General features: G+C 28.5%; 1 protein-coding gene across 2 annotated transcripts; it reads right to left on the reverse strand.

The window, feature by feature from the left end:
- Nucleotides 1-221: 221 nt before the first annotated feature.
- Nucleotides 222-12,419, reverse strand: LOC107847556. Of its 2 annotated transcripts, XM_016691888.2 has the most exons (5): nucleotides 11,925-12,419; nucleotides 11,037-11,390; nucleotides 2,160-2,762; nucleotides 1,070-1,361; nucleotides 222-457 (listed from the first exon to the last, which is right to left on the reverse strand). In XM_016691888.2, exons 1-5 carry the CDS (start codon nucleotides 12,168-12,170, stop codon nucleotides 447-449), a joined length of 1,506 nt encoding a protein of 501 aa, XP_016547374.1. In that variant the 5' UTR covers nucleotides 12,171-12,419; the 3' UTR covers nucleotides 222-446. The 2 variants fall into 2 exon arrangements, with proteins under 2 accessions (XP_016547374.1, XP_047255580.1); XM_047399624.1 differs by lacking the exon at nucleotides 222-457 and having other exon boundaries at nucleotides 1,213-1,468; nucleotides 11,925-12,401.
- Between the last annotated feature and the right edge of the window lie 3,314 nt (nucleotides 12,420-15,733).

Below are 15,733 nucleotides of genomic sequence, written 5' to 3' on the forward strand. Positions count from 1 at the left end.
ATGCTCTTGCAAAGAATAAGATGCTATTGAAAACTTCTTGCCTTGAAAAAAAAAACAGTTGAAGAGACCTGCCGACTAATGAACCAAAATAACCGCACATTCAATATAGCATTCGAATTCATGTGCGTTTTAGAACAAGAGGTGTTCGAGCCAGCAGGTCCCTTCAATTTTCAATTATTTCGTGGAATAGTATGATGATATCAACATCAAAAGAGTAGATATTCCAGTAACTATCATCTTTCTCAGCACTCAAAACCTTATATACAAACCTTATATACAAATGCATAATAATAAAGGAGCTATACGTTTTAAACGGTCTCCATCTTTTACTGATACAAAAATTCAGCTACACATCCATGTACGATGAAATCCATCTTTTACTCTGAAAAATATCCAGCTACACATCCATCTACTGCATCAATCCGTGTAGTGTTCCTCGAGTTGGCCTACAATGCCTCTGATAAACACCATAACAAGAGGTTAACACCAGCAACAAGTAATTCATCTAAAGGCAATAAAGATTCAACAAGAAGTGGAAAAAGAAGGCTGAGTCACCATTATGATTAACTTCACTGTGTATGGGATTCAACACTGCTCGAATTATGCAACGGGGTGAGTGATGAGATTGGATAGTAATATCAATGTTACTATCAGTTGGCTACAGAACACAAGCAATATTCTCAAACTAAGCATTCAAGCCATCGATTGACAGCCAAATTGATATAACAAAGTAAGCTTTAGACAAGCTTTGAGTAAGTTCCTTAATTGTCTATGCACCGTTGGTTAGAAGGAAATCAAGGGCTGATGCTTTTATTCAAGAATAGAGGCATGAACAACTCAATGAGACATCAGTGACTTTGCTAAATACCGCACAATAGCAATGGTGATAAATCTTTCTTCATTAGTCACACTACAGACTCCATGTAAAAGAACCTCAAGTTATTTTGATTGATATAAACATTATAGCTCAAGTTGAACAAAATGCTCAAACAGAAACACCAAGCTAAAAAAATCATACTTCCACGAAATGAAACCAAGTTCAATACAAGCAGAAGAGTAAAAGTGTCACCTTTTGATGAAGATGGCAAAATAATAACATTCATATTTGCATTGTTGGGAGGAAGCTGCAAGCGGAGAGGATAAAGCTTCCCGTTCAGAGGACTCTTAGTACACACAGTAATATCTTCAAGCCCCGTTTCCTCTTCCAATCTCTTCCTTAGATCCTCAACACTATTTCCCTTGAAAGTTATGCAAAGTCCCTCTGTTCCCTCTTCAACTTCTCCAAATTCATCCGTCATGTGATAATATATAAGCCTTCCGTCTCCCATCTTAGGCGGCGAATTAACCAAAGAATCACTTGACTGCCAAAAGCGGGAAAAAAAGGGGAGAGATAATTGAGTACCTCATCATAATAATCATCAAATTCACATCTCAAACTAACAGATTCACCAACACTTCTATTTATGTCCTGCAGCATGTGTTAAAAGTAGCTCACTCAAACACCAAAATTTTAAACGGATAATAATAACCATGGTCCATAAGCCAAAAGGGTGAAATATACACATATCCTATAATATGACATTAATATAAGAAATCACCTGTAATGGAGCAATTTTAAATCACAGCTGGAATTAGAGGGATAAATTTAAACTTTTTTCCTGAAATAATTTGCACAATTGAACTAGATTCGGCCACACACCGGGGACTAATAATTCCAGGATTATTAGCTATCCCACATCTAACGCGTGATAGCTAATAGCAAGATTTCTTACAATATTAGCTAAAACTCATAACCAAACTAAACCTGCCCCGCTCCGCTCTGCACATGTCTAAACCTGCCCGCCCCACCCCCACCTCGTTGACATCCCTAACCAAACATGGGATAAATGTAATACCAATTTTTATCCCAGATTAGGATCCAAAGAACCCTCAGAGTCAACATCAAGTGCGTTCCAAAATATAGTGGAAGCATAAAATTAAGATACCTCCTAAGGTGCAAATACGAACATTCTGCCGGAAATCTTATTAGCTCGTTTGGTTGATTAGCTGAACTTTCATACCCACACCTTGTAACCCCAACAACCCCCCAAAAAATAATAAAAAACTGCAAAATCTATATATCATTTTAAAGATCAAAAATTGGAAAATTGAAGTAGTACCTCTTGTCTAGAAAAGCTGAGAGATTTTGAGGACCCAGTAGTAGGAGAACCAGATTCAGAAGCAAACGAATCTGAACTCCTCCCCAACTCCACCGCAGGCGCTGCAGGAACACCATTCGAATGAGGCAATATTTCAACAACATGAATATCCCAAAGCACCCAATCTTGTGTCTTAGTCCTCTGAGGAATATCATGCGTAACAGAATTTCTCCACGGGGGAAGTCCACCATTCCCTCTCAAAAACTGTCCATATCTTGTTCTCAACTTAACTTGTTGCCCTTCCCTAATAGGTTCCCATTCGATGGATGAATCAAGTCTAGCTGGAATCGTCTGAAGCACTTTCCTACCAGTCATACCAAGAAGAAATGGCTGATTTGATGCAGTTAAATATTTTCCATAACAACTCTTTAAACGAATAACGTTATCAGTTTTTGGCACGAACTCGACTGTCCATTTTGCATTTTTTGATGCTCCGTTACGATCTTGTGTTACGGATTCTTCGTCTTCCTCAGCTGTTAAGTACTTGTCATGGTGGCTTTGTAAACGAACAGCTTTTGCTTTGTGGAATAACTCCATTGCTGATGTTTTTGTTATACAAGTTGTCTATCCAAAAACAAGCAACAAATATGAATGAAATTATGATAAATTCTGATAACGGAGAGAATTTTTATTAAACAGCTCTTGACAAAAGCAAACAAGACATGAACCTCTAGTAATTGAGAGGACTTTTATATAGTAATGTTGTAGAATTTTTTTTTTATTGAAGTATGGTGGACGACAGCAATGTTTATGATGGGCGACACGCTTTAAGATAACCGCGTTAAATGTTTGACACGTGAGATTTTTTCCCCCTTTTTTCTGGATTTAACCGAGTGAAGTCTTTTTTATTTTTTTCCTATTTTTAGACGTGGTCAAAATTGGATCTCGTTAAGGAATAGAAAAGAAATAAGTAGTATATACTTTCCTTATTCGGTTAAGTTACTTGAGAAGATAATTATAGTTTTTATCCTTTTTCTTTTTGTATTTAACTGATTGGTGAGGGTTGCAAAAATAGTAAATTGCTCTATCAAAAAATCTATTTGAATAGATTAATAGAATAGATTGAGCTATATTTGGTAGTGTAATTATTTAAATTTTTTATTCCAAAAAATAAAAAAAGTTCTAAAATAAAATAATATGAATGTTAAGAGTAAAACTAGCGGGGCTGCAAAAATAGTAAATTTGCATAACAGAATTGTCTACTATAAATAGATTGAACCCATATTTGGTATTAACAAAATTTATTCTAACTTAAACGTTTTATTCTAAAAATAAAAACAGTTGGAAATTGAGGCTTTTTCAACTGTGAATCAATGAAAAAATTATTTTTAAAAAATAATTTCTACTCATGTCTCCTCAAATCAATTCTCTGAAAAAAAAAGCAGAACAGATTTTAATAGTGTGCCTAATTCTAAGGCCACAGTTGAAATTCTTATCAAAAGCTGTATTTTTGATGAGATAGCTGCTCCTCAAAGTTGAAAATACTTTTAAAATTAGCGGTCTTTTATGACTATAAAAATATGCAATTAAAGAAAAAAAAGTTGATGTTAAATCTTTTTACATAAAGTATATTTTATTTTAATGAAATAATTAAAAAAGAAACAGTATCATGTGAACGTGGTTAGATTAAGTATAATTTTCTTGGATAAACTTTATCGACATCCCTATTTATCTCGTGACTTTTAGTTTGAAGTTTGACTTGCAATACTTAAAATTTTTGTGGTTATCTAAAAATATAAATAACATAAATATCAACTCTTTTGAAAGTAATTATATTTTTTTTATTTTTTTAGTTGATATATACAGAATATTCTATGTATATGTTAAATTTTTGTAATATATTGAGAAAAGTTATTGTTTTCATTTTAAACTATACTTGAAAAATCTAGGACACACCTAAATTATTGGAGTGACTTAATACACACCTAAACTATTTAAAAGTGAAATTTTTTACCCCTTAAATCTGACGTGAAAAAAATATAATTATTTAAATTTAAAAAGACGCGTTTAAATAAAAAAATGAAAAAAATAATTAAAAATTAAAAATTCCCTTCCCCCACCCCCAAACATCTTCTTCTTCATCATCCCTACCCCCAAATCCAACCCCACCCCAACCAACACATCTTTTTCATCACCCCCACCCTCAAACTCCATCTCTACCATCAAATAAGCAATTTCTTCACACCCCATTCTCCACCTTCACCGAATCAATATCAATTTCACCATTAACAAAATTAAATTAAATTTGTTATTTAAACGGGCAAATTTTGAAAACTTTCGTCACACTTCATCAAACACTTGACGAGAATGCTTCCTAATATCATTTTGTATAATTGATTCTAAAATTATCTATTGAATAATAAATTATGCCCATGTAGTATAGTCACGATTAGTAAAAGTTGAGTGTGTCGATCTACTACTAAAATAATTTTCTATCCTTCTTGTCCTTCGCCTCTCTTCTTTACTTTACAACCATTTCTTGTTTATTAAAATCTTCATTAAATGCTTCCTTCTTACTCTGACGAGTTGCCGGACGCCGACGAAGCCCTGCGTAAACCTCCCAAATCCAACAACAATGACTTTATCAAGAATGTTGTAACCAATTTTCAGTATCAGATTTCTACTCACTCAAGATTCTGGCTTTTTACTTCTTCTTCTTTTTTCCAACTGGTAGTTCTCATTTTCACCTACAATCTCCTTTCCCTTCTCAAATTCACCGTCTATTTTATCCTCTCTCGCGATTGGCCGTCTCTCTCACGTTACTCTCTTCTCAAATCTCCCTTTTTGGCTCTCAATTCTCTTCCATGTCCCCCTTATGTGAGTGTGTTAACTATTAATCCATCAAAAAATAGAGGTATGTGTGTTAGCATATGTTTAATTTTTTTTAAAAAAAATATGAAAATATTAAATTTTTTATTTTTTTCGTATTCTGCTGACTTGGCGTTGATGTGACAGACGCGTGTGAAATACCACACCATATGTAAGTGGTATAATGCTTTATAGAGTGTAGAAAATTTCACTTTTAAGTAGTTTAAATGTGTATTAGGTCACTCCTATATTTTAGGTGTGTTTTAGACTTTTTGAGTATAGTTTAGGGTGGAAATAATAATTTTTTCCTAATATGTTTAGGGAGTTAAAATTTTTTGTAATATTAAAAATATAAATTGTGTATTTATGTAATTTTTAGATCTAAATATTGATCTATAATGCACGTTTACAATCTAATATAACGTGAAGAAACGTAGCTTTACAATTTGTTATGATGATACCTACTCCTTTCTGTTGCATTTTATTTGTCAATTTTTGTAAAATAAGAGTGTTTTATTAGTATTTTTATATTATTTTTAATATTAAATAATAAAATAAAGAGTAATAGTTAAATTTAGAGTTTCAAAGTATTATTAATAAAATTAAGGCAAAAAGATACTCTATAACACTTTTTAAAATAAATAGCCCAAGTTTGAAAACTTTTCAAAAAGTGACCAGTCGGATATACCATTTTCGCTTTATAGTCATTTCCTAATTTGAGTCATTTTGGCCTACATAATCTATATACAGTTCATATACAATACTGATACATTTTGTATACAATATTGATACAATATTCAACTTGGGCAATTCGGCCCTTTTAAAAATATTTCAAATTTTTTTTGCTATAGATTTTTTAACTGAGCAAATATTCTGCTTTTATTTTATTGTTTAGAAATAATAATTAAATTATATTAAAACAATATAATTGCTAAATAGAATATGTATCTATATAAGATATATGTATAAAAATTGTATAGTTCTATCAAATATGTATATGTATAAAATATATAGCAATTGTATGAAAATTATATAATTATTGTATAAAACGTGTACAAAAATATACTCTTATTGTATACATTGTGTATTAAAACTATATAATTTTCATATAGAATATTTATATGTATAAGATATGCTAGAACTTGTATAGAAGGTGTGTAGAAAAGGTACATAACAAACCAACAAATTGAAATGGTTAGAAAGTGAAATTTAAATTTCACGATCATTTTTATGAAAATAATTTAATTTGAAGTGTCGTTTCTGTTATTTCTCCTAAAATTAACTTAGTAAAATGTTCTTGTAATTAAAGTCTTGTTAAAAGATCTGTCAAGTCAACATGACTAAACAAAAGAAGACTAAACAAAAGAAGACGGAGGAAGTATGATACCTATCTTTTTGTTTATTTACTTTTATTATATTTGATGTTTGATACCAGATTAATTCAAATTTACAAATTATATATGATTTTTACATAGATGCAATGTTTCCAAATCTCTAATGATAAACAAAGAGATTACAATCATCCTACTGGAACTCATGTTGATTTATCTATCTGATTATTCTAGTAGAATCATTGGAACATAGGTTGTTAGTTTGTGGAAAAAGGAAAAAGGAGGGTAATCAATTACTCCCTCCTATTAAAAACGAATTGACCTACAATAGCCTTTTTTTTCTTTAAAAAAAATGGCTTACAATGACACTTTTTTTTTTCAATACTTTAATTTCAACTTTCCACATGACATGTTTATGACTACAAGATTAAAGGGCATTTTCATATATTTGATACTACTTTAATTTAAAGTCATAAGATTAAAAAATCTTCTTTATTTTTGTAAACTTTATGTCAAGTTAAAGTAGATCATTCTGTTTTTAAATTGAGGAAGTATCATACAAAAGTAGTGTCTGCTATGAATATTCTTTATTCCATCAGCCTAAGGCTTCTCAAATGTAGATCAGAAATGATGAGGCAATAACCAAAAGGAGGTCAATTTTGTAATCTCCTCCACATTTTCTTTTTCAAATATATTTTTTTAAAACAACTTTTTTTTTTTTTTGGTTAATAGGATGATAATATTAAACCAAATTCTAATAGATGAAAAAATCTGACAAAATATAAAAAAAGAAAAGAGCTCAAAACAAAGAAATGCAAAAGCGGGGAAAAATGGATCTTATCCAAATATTACCCAAAGGCTTAACAGAACAAGCTATAGGCTATAGGACTCACCATTCAAGTTAATAGTTAATTTGGGCAAAATTTTAAAATATGCTTAACTTTTTTAGCAAAAGTATCTTTTGAAAAATTACTCTAGAGAGTTATAGTTTGTCGTTCACTAATTATTTTTCTTTTTTTTTAAAAAAAATAAAAAATTCTCTAATCTTACAATAACAATTTATGTTTGAGATACCATTAGAAAAACAATTTTGGAGAGATCGTACTTTTCTCACTTTTGATTCCGCTATTATCAAAAATATTTTTTTCCCTAATAGCATAGCTAAATCAACTTCTAAATCTAAGACTCTTAAATCTTTATAACTCCATTGGTATATGGTCTTGTATAAACAATTCAAACTCTCTATTAACTTTACTTTAAAAGAGTAAAAAAAAAAAAGTGACTTGTTCAATACACTAAAATGGTGATATTTACTTAACTAGTTGAGGAAGCAATCACAATTATATCCTTTATTTACCTCTTTCTCTCAACTTTCTTGTTTGTTAGTAGTTGTTACGTAGTGAAGACTACTACTTCCACTTAATTATGGAGTATGGACATGAAACATAACTCCTACGAAGAAGTATTCATTTGCCCAAACTAATAATTCATTCCCATTTAGCCAACAAATCCAAGAGCCAGCACTAAACACAAAACCACATGCTAGTAATGTTAATTATTAGAATCAATTGGAGTGGGGGTTGATGAATGAGGTCTTCATTTTTAATTGAAAGTTTTTGGATTTAAATTCTAAGTTCGTTATTTTCTCTTAAATTCTTACTCTTTTGATTCAATATTAATAAATTGTCGACATTGTTTAATTTTATGATTCAAAAAGAATGACTTTTCAAAACTCAAAAATGTATTAATTATTCTTTTTTCCGGAATCACCTTTTTAATGAGGTCTTTGACTAGTTTTACTTTTTCTAGAAGACTATCTCTAGTTATAAAAAAGATTGGAAAGAATAAAAGTTAATGTCTTCAAATAGTACCTACTTATGACACAATACAAAAATTTATATATTAAACCGAAGAAAATGATATTGAGATTTACCTTTAATGAATTCTATATGATGTAAATTTACGCAACTCAATTGTTTGATGTGTATAAGTTGCAATAATGACCTAATTATGGACTTGGTTACGAGTTTGTGCCAAAGGAATTAAACAGTTTTCTAATAAAAGTAAAGAATCCAATATATAGTTATATACCAATTAAAATGTTTAGAGTTTAAGAGACGGAAATATGGTAAGAGTTTTTTTAATTTTGTTTTTTGTAAATTGATTTGAGTAGAACGTTTTTTTTTGAAAATAACATTTTTATATCTACAAGGTTTAGGTTTGTGCCTCCGCCCTCTTCCCTCCCGCATTCATTTGTGAGATTTTCTGATTATGTTATTATTTTTTTTAAGTTGATTAAGAAAATCTAGAGTTTTTATTTTCATTATATACACCATATTTGTTACGTATATATATATTCTCCGATATAATAAGAGGTAGTGAAGCTGCTTGTCTGCTTGCTTCATGATTTTACTATATCATTCCTAATTAATTATTATCTAATATTTAAAAGTATATTCTCCTATACCACTCCGTCGACATGTCGGCTTGTCACCTACCTATTTTCTCCGTGATTTTACTATATCATCCCTAATTAATTATTAGAGATCATCTAAATATTAAAAAATTAATAATATTTAATTAAAAAGATAAAATAGACATAAAATAATAAATTACCTCAATAATATTTTTAATTAATTTGACCTTTTATATGAGGTCTACTTAGACTTTTTTCATAAGTATTTTTATAACATCACTTCTAATTAGTTATTATGAATCATTTAATACATGTCTACTTTGCTGCTTCAATCGTGGTATTTGATTGACATTAAAATTATATCAATGTCGCTTAAATTGAAATAGAAGAAAAATTATTATAAATCATAATAAATTAAAACTTAAATTATTTTTAAAATATAATTGGCTATCAAGGTCACACAAATTAGAACATGGAAAGTAATATAAATTAGTTAACAACTTAAAATAGTAAATTATAATGTCAAAAAGGTATTATAAATTACAATAGTTAACGACTTAAAATATCTAAAAAAATAATTAATCTGTTATATATTCAAAAAAATATTATTTATAAATTACATAAAAAAGTGCTATAAATTGTCATAGTTAATAACTTAAAATATCTAAAAAATAATTAATTTGTTATATATTTAAAAAAATATAAAAAAATATTAATCACAATAATTAACAACTAAAAAATTTTAAAGCATAAAATATTTCATTGGCTTTCGAAATCTTATAGGTGTCATATTAAAAACTTAAATTATCATCAACTAAATAAATGAAAGTTTTAATTAAATACTAAAATTACACATATCATGAAATTTTTAAGTATTAATATTGGGCCCATGCGTAGCACGACTAAGCCACCTAGTCTTATCTTATAAGATGGAATGGCGTGGGAGAAGCAGGGACCTCTCCGTCAACGTGACTGCTTCTCCTGTCTGCTTCATCAGCTGCTTCCTTCGTAATTTTATTATCTTTTCTATAATTAATTATTAAAAAATTATTATAAAGTCATCTAAGTATTAAAAAATTAATAATATTTAATGTTAAATTTACTTGACATTTTATATGAAACTCATTTAATGCTTTTTTCCGCAAGTATTTTTGTATATTCCAATTAGGTGGGAATACACTGGGTATGTTATTGTTGTTGTTGAAGTATTTTTGTATATTAATTTTGTTATATCAGTTCTAATTAGACGTGTCTGTTGCGTTGTTTTAGTCGTGATTTTACTATGTCACTCCTAATTAATTATTATGACAATTTAAGCATTGTGTCAATTAATAATAATTGATGAAAAAGATAAAATAGATATAAAATGATAAGTTAATTAAAAAAATTCACATATATTTTTTATAGTAATTTTACTATATCACTTCTAATTGGTTGTTGTGAATCATTAAGACGCCTAACTTTACTATATCACTCATAATTAATTATTATGTTCATCTAAGCATCATGACTAATTATTATATTCGTCTAATGTAAAACTTAAATTATTTAAAAAATATAATTGACTATCAATATCACAAAAATTTAAGCAACGAGAGCGATGTATATTATTGAAAAATTATATAAATAATATTATAAATTACAATAATTAATAATTTAAATATCTATTAAAAAATTATTATATATTTTTAAAAAATATTATAAATCATAATAACTAAAATAAATTTAAAAAGTTGGGCCCGAGCTATTGGTGGCCAGTTTTTATTAGAGAAATATTGTCTTCGTACTAGAGGCACTAGAAGCAATGGTTACGTGCCCCGGCACGTATGACAATAAAATGGACACTTTGCCTACTAGGCAATAAATAATGAGTATTTATGAAAGTTAGCTAATTTATATTTCATTCCTTTTAAATTACTTGTCATATTTTTCTTTAATGAATCAAATTGACATGAAAAGAAACAAATTGAAAAAAACATTTTTTTTTAAAAAAATCAAATTGACATGGAAAGAAGTCTTATTTGTAGCACTTTTGGTATGATTTTTTAAATAGTTATTGTTATAATTATAAGTATATTTAAACAATCCAATTCAATTTAATTTTATAAATTAATCAAATTGACTCTCAACAATACACAATATTATTATAACCTGTTCAATTCTAACCATAATTAGTGAATATCATCATAACTTTTCCAAATCTTAAAAGATACACTCAAAGCAATAAGACTAATGACAAATAATAAAAAGAAAATCTTAAGTTGACATAATTAAGAAACATACCTTAGTCATCGTCCTTGGTGAGAAAGAAAAACTTGAATGTACAGACACTGGAGAACCCAAATCCAAGCTTGAAAGTTCATCAGAAACCGATGAAAAACTCGAAACCATCGTTAAATAATCCGTCAACGATTCATTTTCTGGTACGTCGATAGGTTCAACGTTCCACAAAATCCAATTTTGTGTGCTACCAGTATAAGGATTATCATGTGTTACTTTATTTCTCCATGGAGGTGTCCCTCCATTTGCACGTAAATATTTTCCTCCAAAACCCCTTAATTTTACTTGAAATCCATCTCTTATTGGTTCCCACTCAATTCTTTCGTCCTTTATTTTTTCTGGCAAAGTCTGAAGTACCTGTTGATAACATAATTAAATAAATAAATAAATACACTTTTCAATAATTTAAAACTTTTGATAAAATAATTACACAATCAATCATAATACAAGAACAAGTGAGATCCTGGGTCTAGTCTCACTGTTATTCATTATTATATTCTTCTCCGAAAAATCATATGGCTATATACAACCAGTAGTGAATTCAGAACTTCATGTAATGAGATTTAAGAAGGAAAATAAAAATCCATTAGAAGATGTGACCTAATGTAATTTTAAACCCCTTTATTACTGAATTATTTTTTTCCCTTATGTTGAGAAAATTCAACTATATATATAATACTAATAATAACAACAATTAAAATAAATGACTCAATTTAATATACATAATACTATAGCTTTTACTCCATAAACATATTCAATTATGAAAACCCTTGTGATCATCATAATTCATAATCATCACAACCTAGTTTTGTTCGAGGAAACATATTGAAAATATAATTAAGTAAATAAAAGTATCATAACTGACAATATAATTACGATAATTAGACTTACCTTTCTTCCGGTCATGCCAAGTAGAAATGGTTCATCAGAAGCCGTCAAATACTTGCCGGAGACACTTTTCAGTCGAATTAAATGTCTGTTTTCGACGTCGTCATCGACAACTTCAACGATCCAGCGTGCTTTTCTTGATGAGCCATTTCGACTTTGTCTAATATTTTCTTGATCATCATCAGCTACTAAGTACTTATCCAGATGACTTTTTAATTTTACAGCTTTTGCTTTGTTGAAAAAATCCATGAATAAACTTTGTTGTTAATGATGAATAAAAATATGAAAGTAGTAGTAATATTGAAGACGAATAATGGGGTGTAGGATGAAATATAGAAGAATTAAATAATTGTAGTGATTGTTATTTTTTGATTATTATATAAGACTAGAAAAGATGGCTTTTGTTGGATGGTTTTTGTATTCTTTGGCAAAGTGATTAAGGAAGAGGATAGAGGGACAAGAAAGTCCATTTCATATTGTTGTAATATAGTAGACTTCTATTCATTTTATATTTCTTATATATGGCAATTTATGAGTAGTCAAACTTTAATGATTTTGTCAAGTATAACCCGCGCATATACACGTTCATTTTTATTTTACTTGATCTAAGCATAACCTGCATATATACTCATTTATTTTTATTTTACTTGACCTATATTTTAGCATATTTTAATTAAATATTTTTTTAATCAAATTAACCTTATTAATTATATTTTTAAATTTGACTATTATTTATATATTTTATAGTTATTTAATGCTAAGAATAGAAAGAAAAAATATAATTAAATTTTCTTAATTTCATAAATTGAAACAATTCAAACTAAGGGATTATAATTGAAACAATTATGATTTTGTCAAGTGTAACCTGTGCATATACTCGTTCATTTTTATTTTACTTGACCTAAGCGTAACCTGCGCATATACTCGTTCATTTTTATTTTACTTGACCTATATTTTAGCATATTTTAATTGAATATTTTTAAATCAGATTAATCTTATTAATCATATTTTTGGATTTTAAATTTGACTATTATTTGTATATTTTATAGTTATTTAATGCTAAGAATAGAAACCAAAAATATAATAAAATTTTCTTAATTTCATAAATTGAAACAATTCAAACTAAGAGATTATATTTGAAACAATTATTTTAGTATAGGGACCAATTAAAATAAAACTAAGGGATTATAATATATTAGGAACTGCAAATCATTTTTTATTTCAAATCAATAACTCATGCTTAATATAATTACTTATAGTAATCTGATTGTAAAATATTTTTTCACGCATAAAGTTATAAAATTTGACATGAAACTAAATTATTAATTTACTTTTTCAATTAGGTAATCATGATTAGTGTAAAGATTATTCTACTAATGGATGAACACCACGTTAGGGATAGAAAATGATGGAGATGTAAAAAGGATAGCCATAGCAAAGACAGAAAATAGGGGAGCGAAGGCAGACCGTTGAATTCATATTAAATGATGAAATTTCGAGGCAAAAGATTGGTAGTGATGATCATCCACGCGTTTGAAAGGATGTCAGTGAAGTCTTTGGAAAAAAAAAAAGAAGAAGCTTCTACGTAATTATTTCCATCATTTTAATTTACTAGTTTAGGTGTACGCGCCTCGCACATGTAACTTACTTTATTGAGTTCAAATATTACACTAAATATGATATTTGTTTAAATAATAAAGATGAATACAATAATTAGATTCAACATCTTTTAGAGAATTTATTTAATTAAACCTAACATTTACCAAAAATAATTATCAGTCGATCGATATTCATCTACCACCTGTGAAACAAAACAATACAATGATAAAGATATCAAAACAATATAATTAATATAAAAATATTTTCAAAGTTACCTGACACTCGTATACCATCTGTAAATTATAACAAAATAATACATAATAGAGATATCAAAATAATATAACTAATCTTTACCTTTACACAAAAAAAATTTCCAAAATAAAGATATAAAAATAATACAATTAAACCTAACATTTACCTAGACAAATTCCTCAAAACCGACCGACATTCGTCTACCACCGGTAAATTCATCTACAACCTGTAAACTCTACCACCCGTAAATTCATCTACGACCTGTAAACTACAACAAAATAATACAATAGTGATCACAAAGCTTAAGTAAATCAATTTCTTCTCTAGTTTAAAGTGCATCTCAATATTTGTAGAAGTATTTTCTTAGTAGAATCCTATTTTTGGAGTACTTTTTTATCCTATTTTAGGAATATTTTTCTAATTGATCACTACGGGATTAAGTCAGGAATAGAAAACAAATAGAAATGTGCGAGATTGAGAATAAAGGGTCAAGATTATTCTAGTTTAAATGAGGTGCAAGGGTCATGATGTTGTCACATGGCAAGGTGGTTATATATACATAGCAGAGGAGAGAGAAGGGCAGAAGGGAAATCTGGTAAATCAATTCCTCCCTTGTGTTCTTCTTTTTCCTCCTAATTCACTTCTCTCGTCATCTAAAATCTAACTTTCTCTTCTCTTCGATCTCCTTCTAAATTCTTTCCTCATCTAATTCTGCAGGTTATCGTGGATATGGTGAATCATTTAGTTAGTTTTCATTAATTATAGTTTCAATTCCTTGTAATCGAGTTTCATTGTTCATTTTTTCATTTATGAGAAAATCAGAAAATTTCCAAAATATTTTTGTGTGTTTAGTCGTTGCGATTTACTTTAGATCCCTATTGAGATCATAATAAGTGGTGATCACTACAAATATTAATTGATTCTCCTTTCATATATTTTAGCAATTCCATATATTTCAGGAGTCTAATTAATATAATAATAATAATTAAATAATAAATTAAAAAAATAGTGAAAAAATAATTTTATCTAAAAGAGGGTCTTTTGATGAAGAACAAAAAGTTTAAATAACTTTTCTAAGAACATTCACACTTTTAATATATTATAGACCCACATCGGACGAGCTTGATTATGATAACACCATGTCAAATTAAGTTTGGACTTAGCTCCAATCAGAAAAGGTAGTTTAAATGGAGGAGAATAGCTGAAGCCTTATAAGAAATTCAAAAATCTCCTCCCCCATTGATGTTAAATTCATTCCATTCACTAGTTTATTTTAGTTTGATTTGAAATCTCAAATTAAAGATATGTATAACGTAATAAAATATCCATTAAATTTTTTCACCCTAAATATGTCATGTAAGATATCTATTGTAATTAAAAAGTTAATACTACTAAATATAGAAATAAATTTAAAAGAAAAATTAAACAAATAAATTGAAGCTATGATATAGCTTCATTGTATTTGTACTTCATTTTTGGTAGTATTTTTACAATTGTATCTGCACATTGTATGGGGCATAAGAGGGATAAAAATGACTCAATTAAAACCGTGACATCCTTTCCCCATCAGGTCTCTAGTGGATATCCTCCATTCTTTCATTTTCTTTGACCTGTTCTTTGTATATACTCAAAGAAAAAATGTGCATACATAATACAACCAAAGAAAACTCCAGGTCCAAGATTTACGCACTTCTTACTAAAAAAAGACTTCCAGTCTCAAAGTTTGAACTAAAGATTCCTCAATGATAAATTAATAAAAAAATTAGTTTGGGATGCTAAAATTTTTACTACGTGTGAGGTTCATAAAAAGAATTGAATCATAAAGATTTATTGTACGCAATCTTACCCTACATTCTTGTTAAAGATTGTTTGGATGACTTGAATCTATGACCTCCTAATCACGTGACAACAGTTTTACCAGTTACATTAAGACTCCTCAAAGTAAGAAATGAATGAATTTT

Source organism: Capsicum annuum, chromosome 11, assembly GCF_002878395.1.
Source record: "Capsicum annuum cultivar UCD-10X-F1 chromosome 11, UCD10Xv1.1, whole genome shotgun sequence".
NCBI lineage: Eukaryota > Viridiplantae > Streptophyta > Magnoliopsida > Solanales > Solanaceae > Capsicum > Capsicum annuum.

Coding starts and splice junctions, on each gene's coding strand:
- LOC107847556 (XM_016691888.2), bottom strand. CDS start 12,170: ATGGATTTTTTCAACAAAGCAAAAGCTGTAAAATTAAAAAGTCATCTG. Junction 11,391..11,924: donor TTGGCATGACCGGAAGAAAG/GTAAGTCTAATT, acceptor TGTTATCAACAG/GTACTTCAGACTTTGCCAGA. Junction 2,763..11,036: donor CACCAAGGACGATGACTAAG/GTATGTTTCTTA, acceptor GTTTTTGGATAG/ACAACTTGTATAACAAAAAC.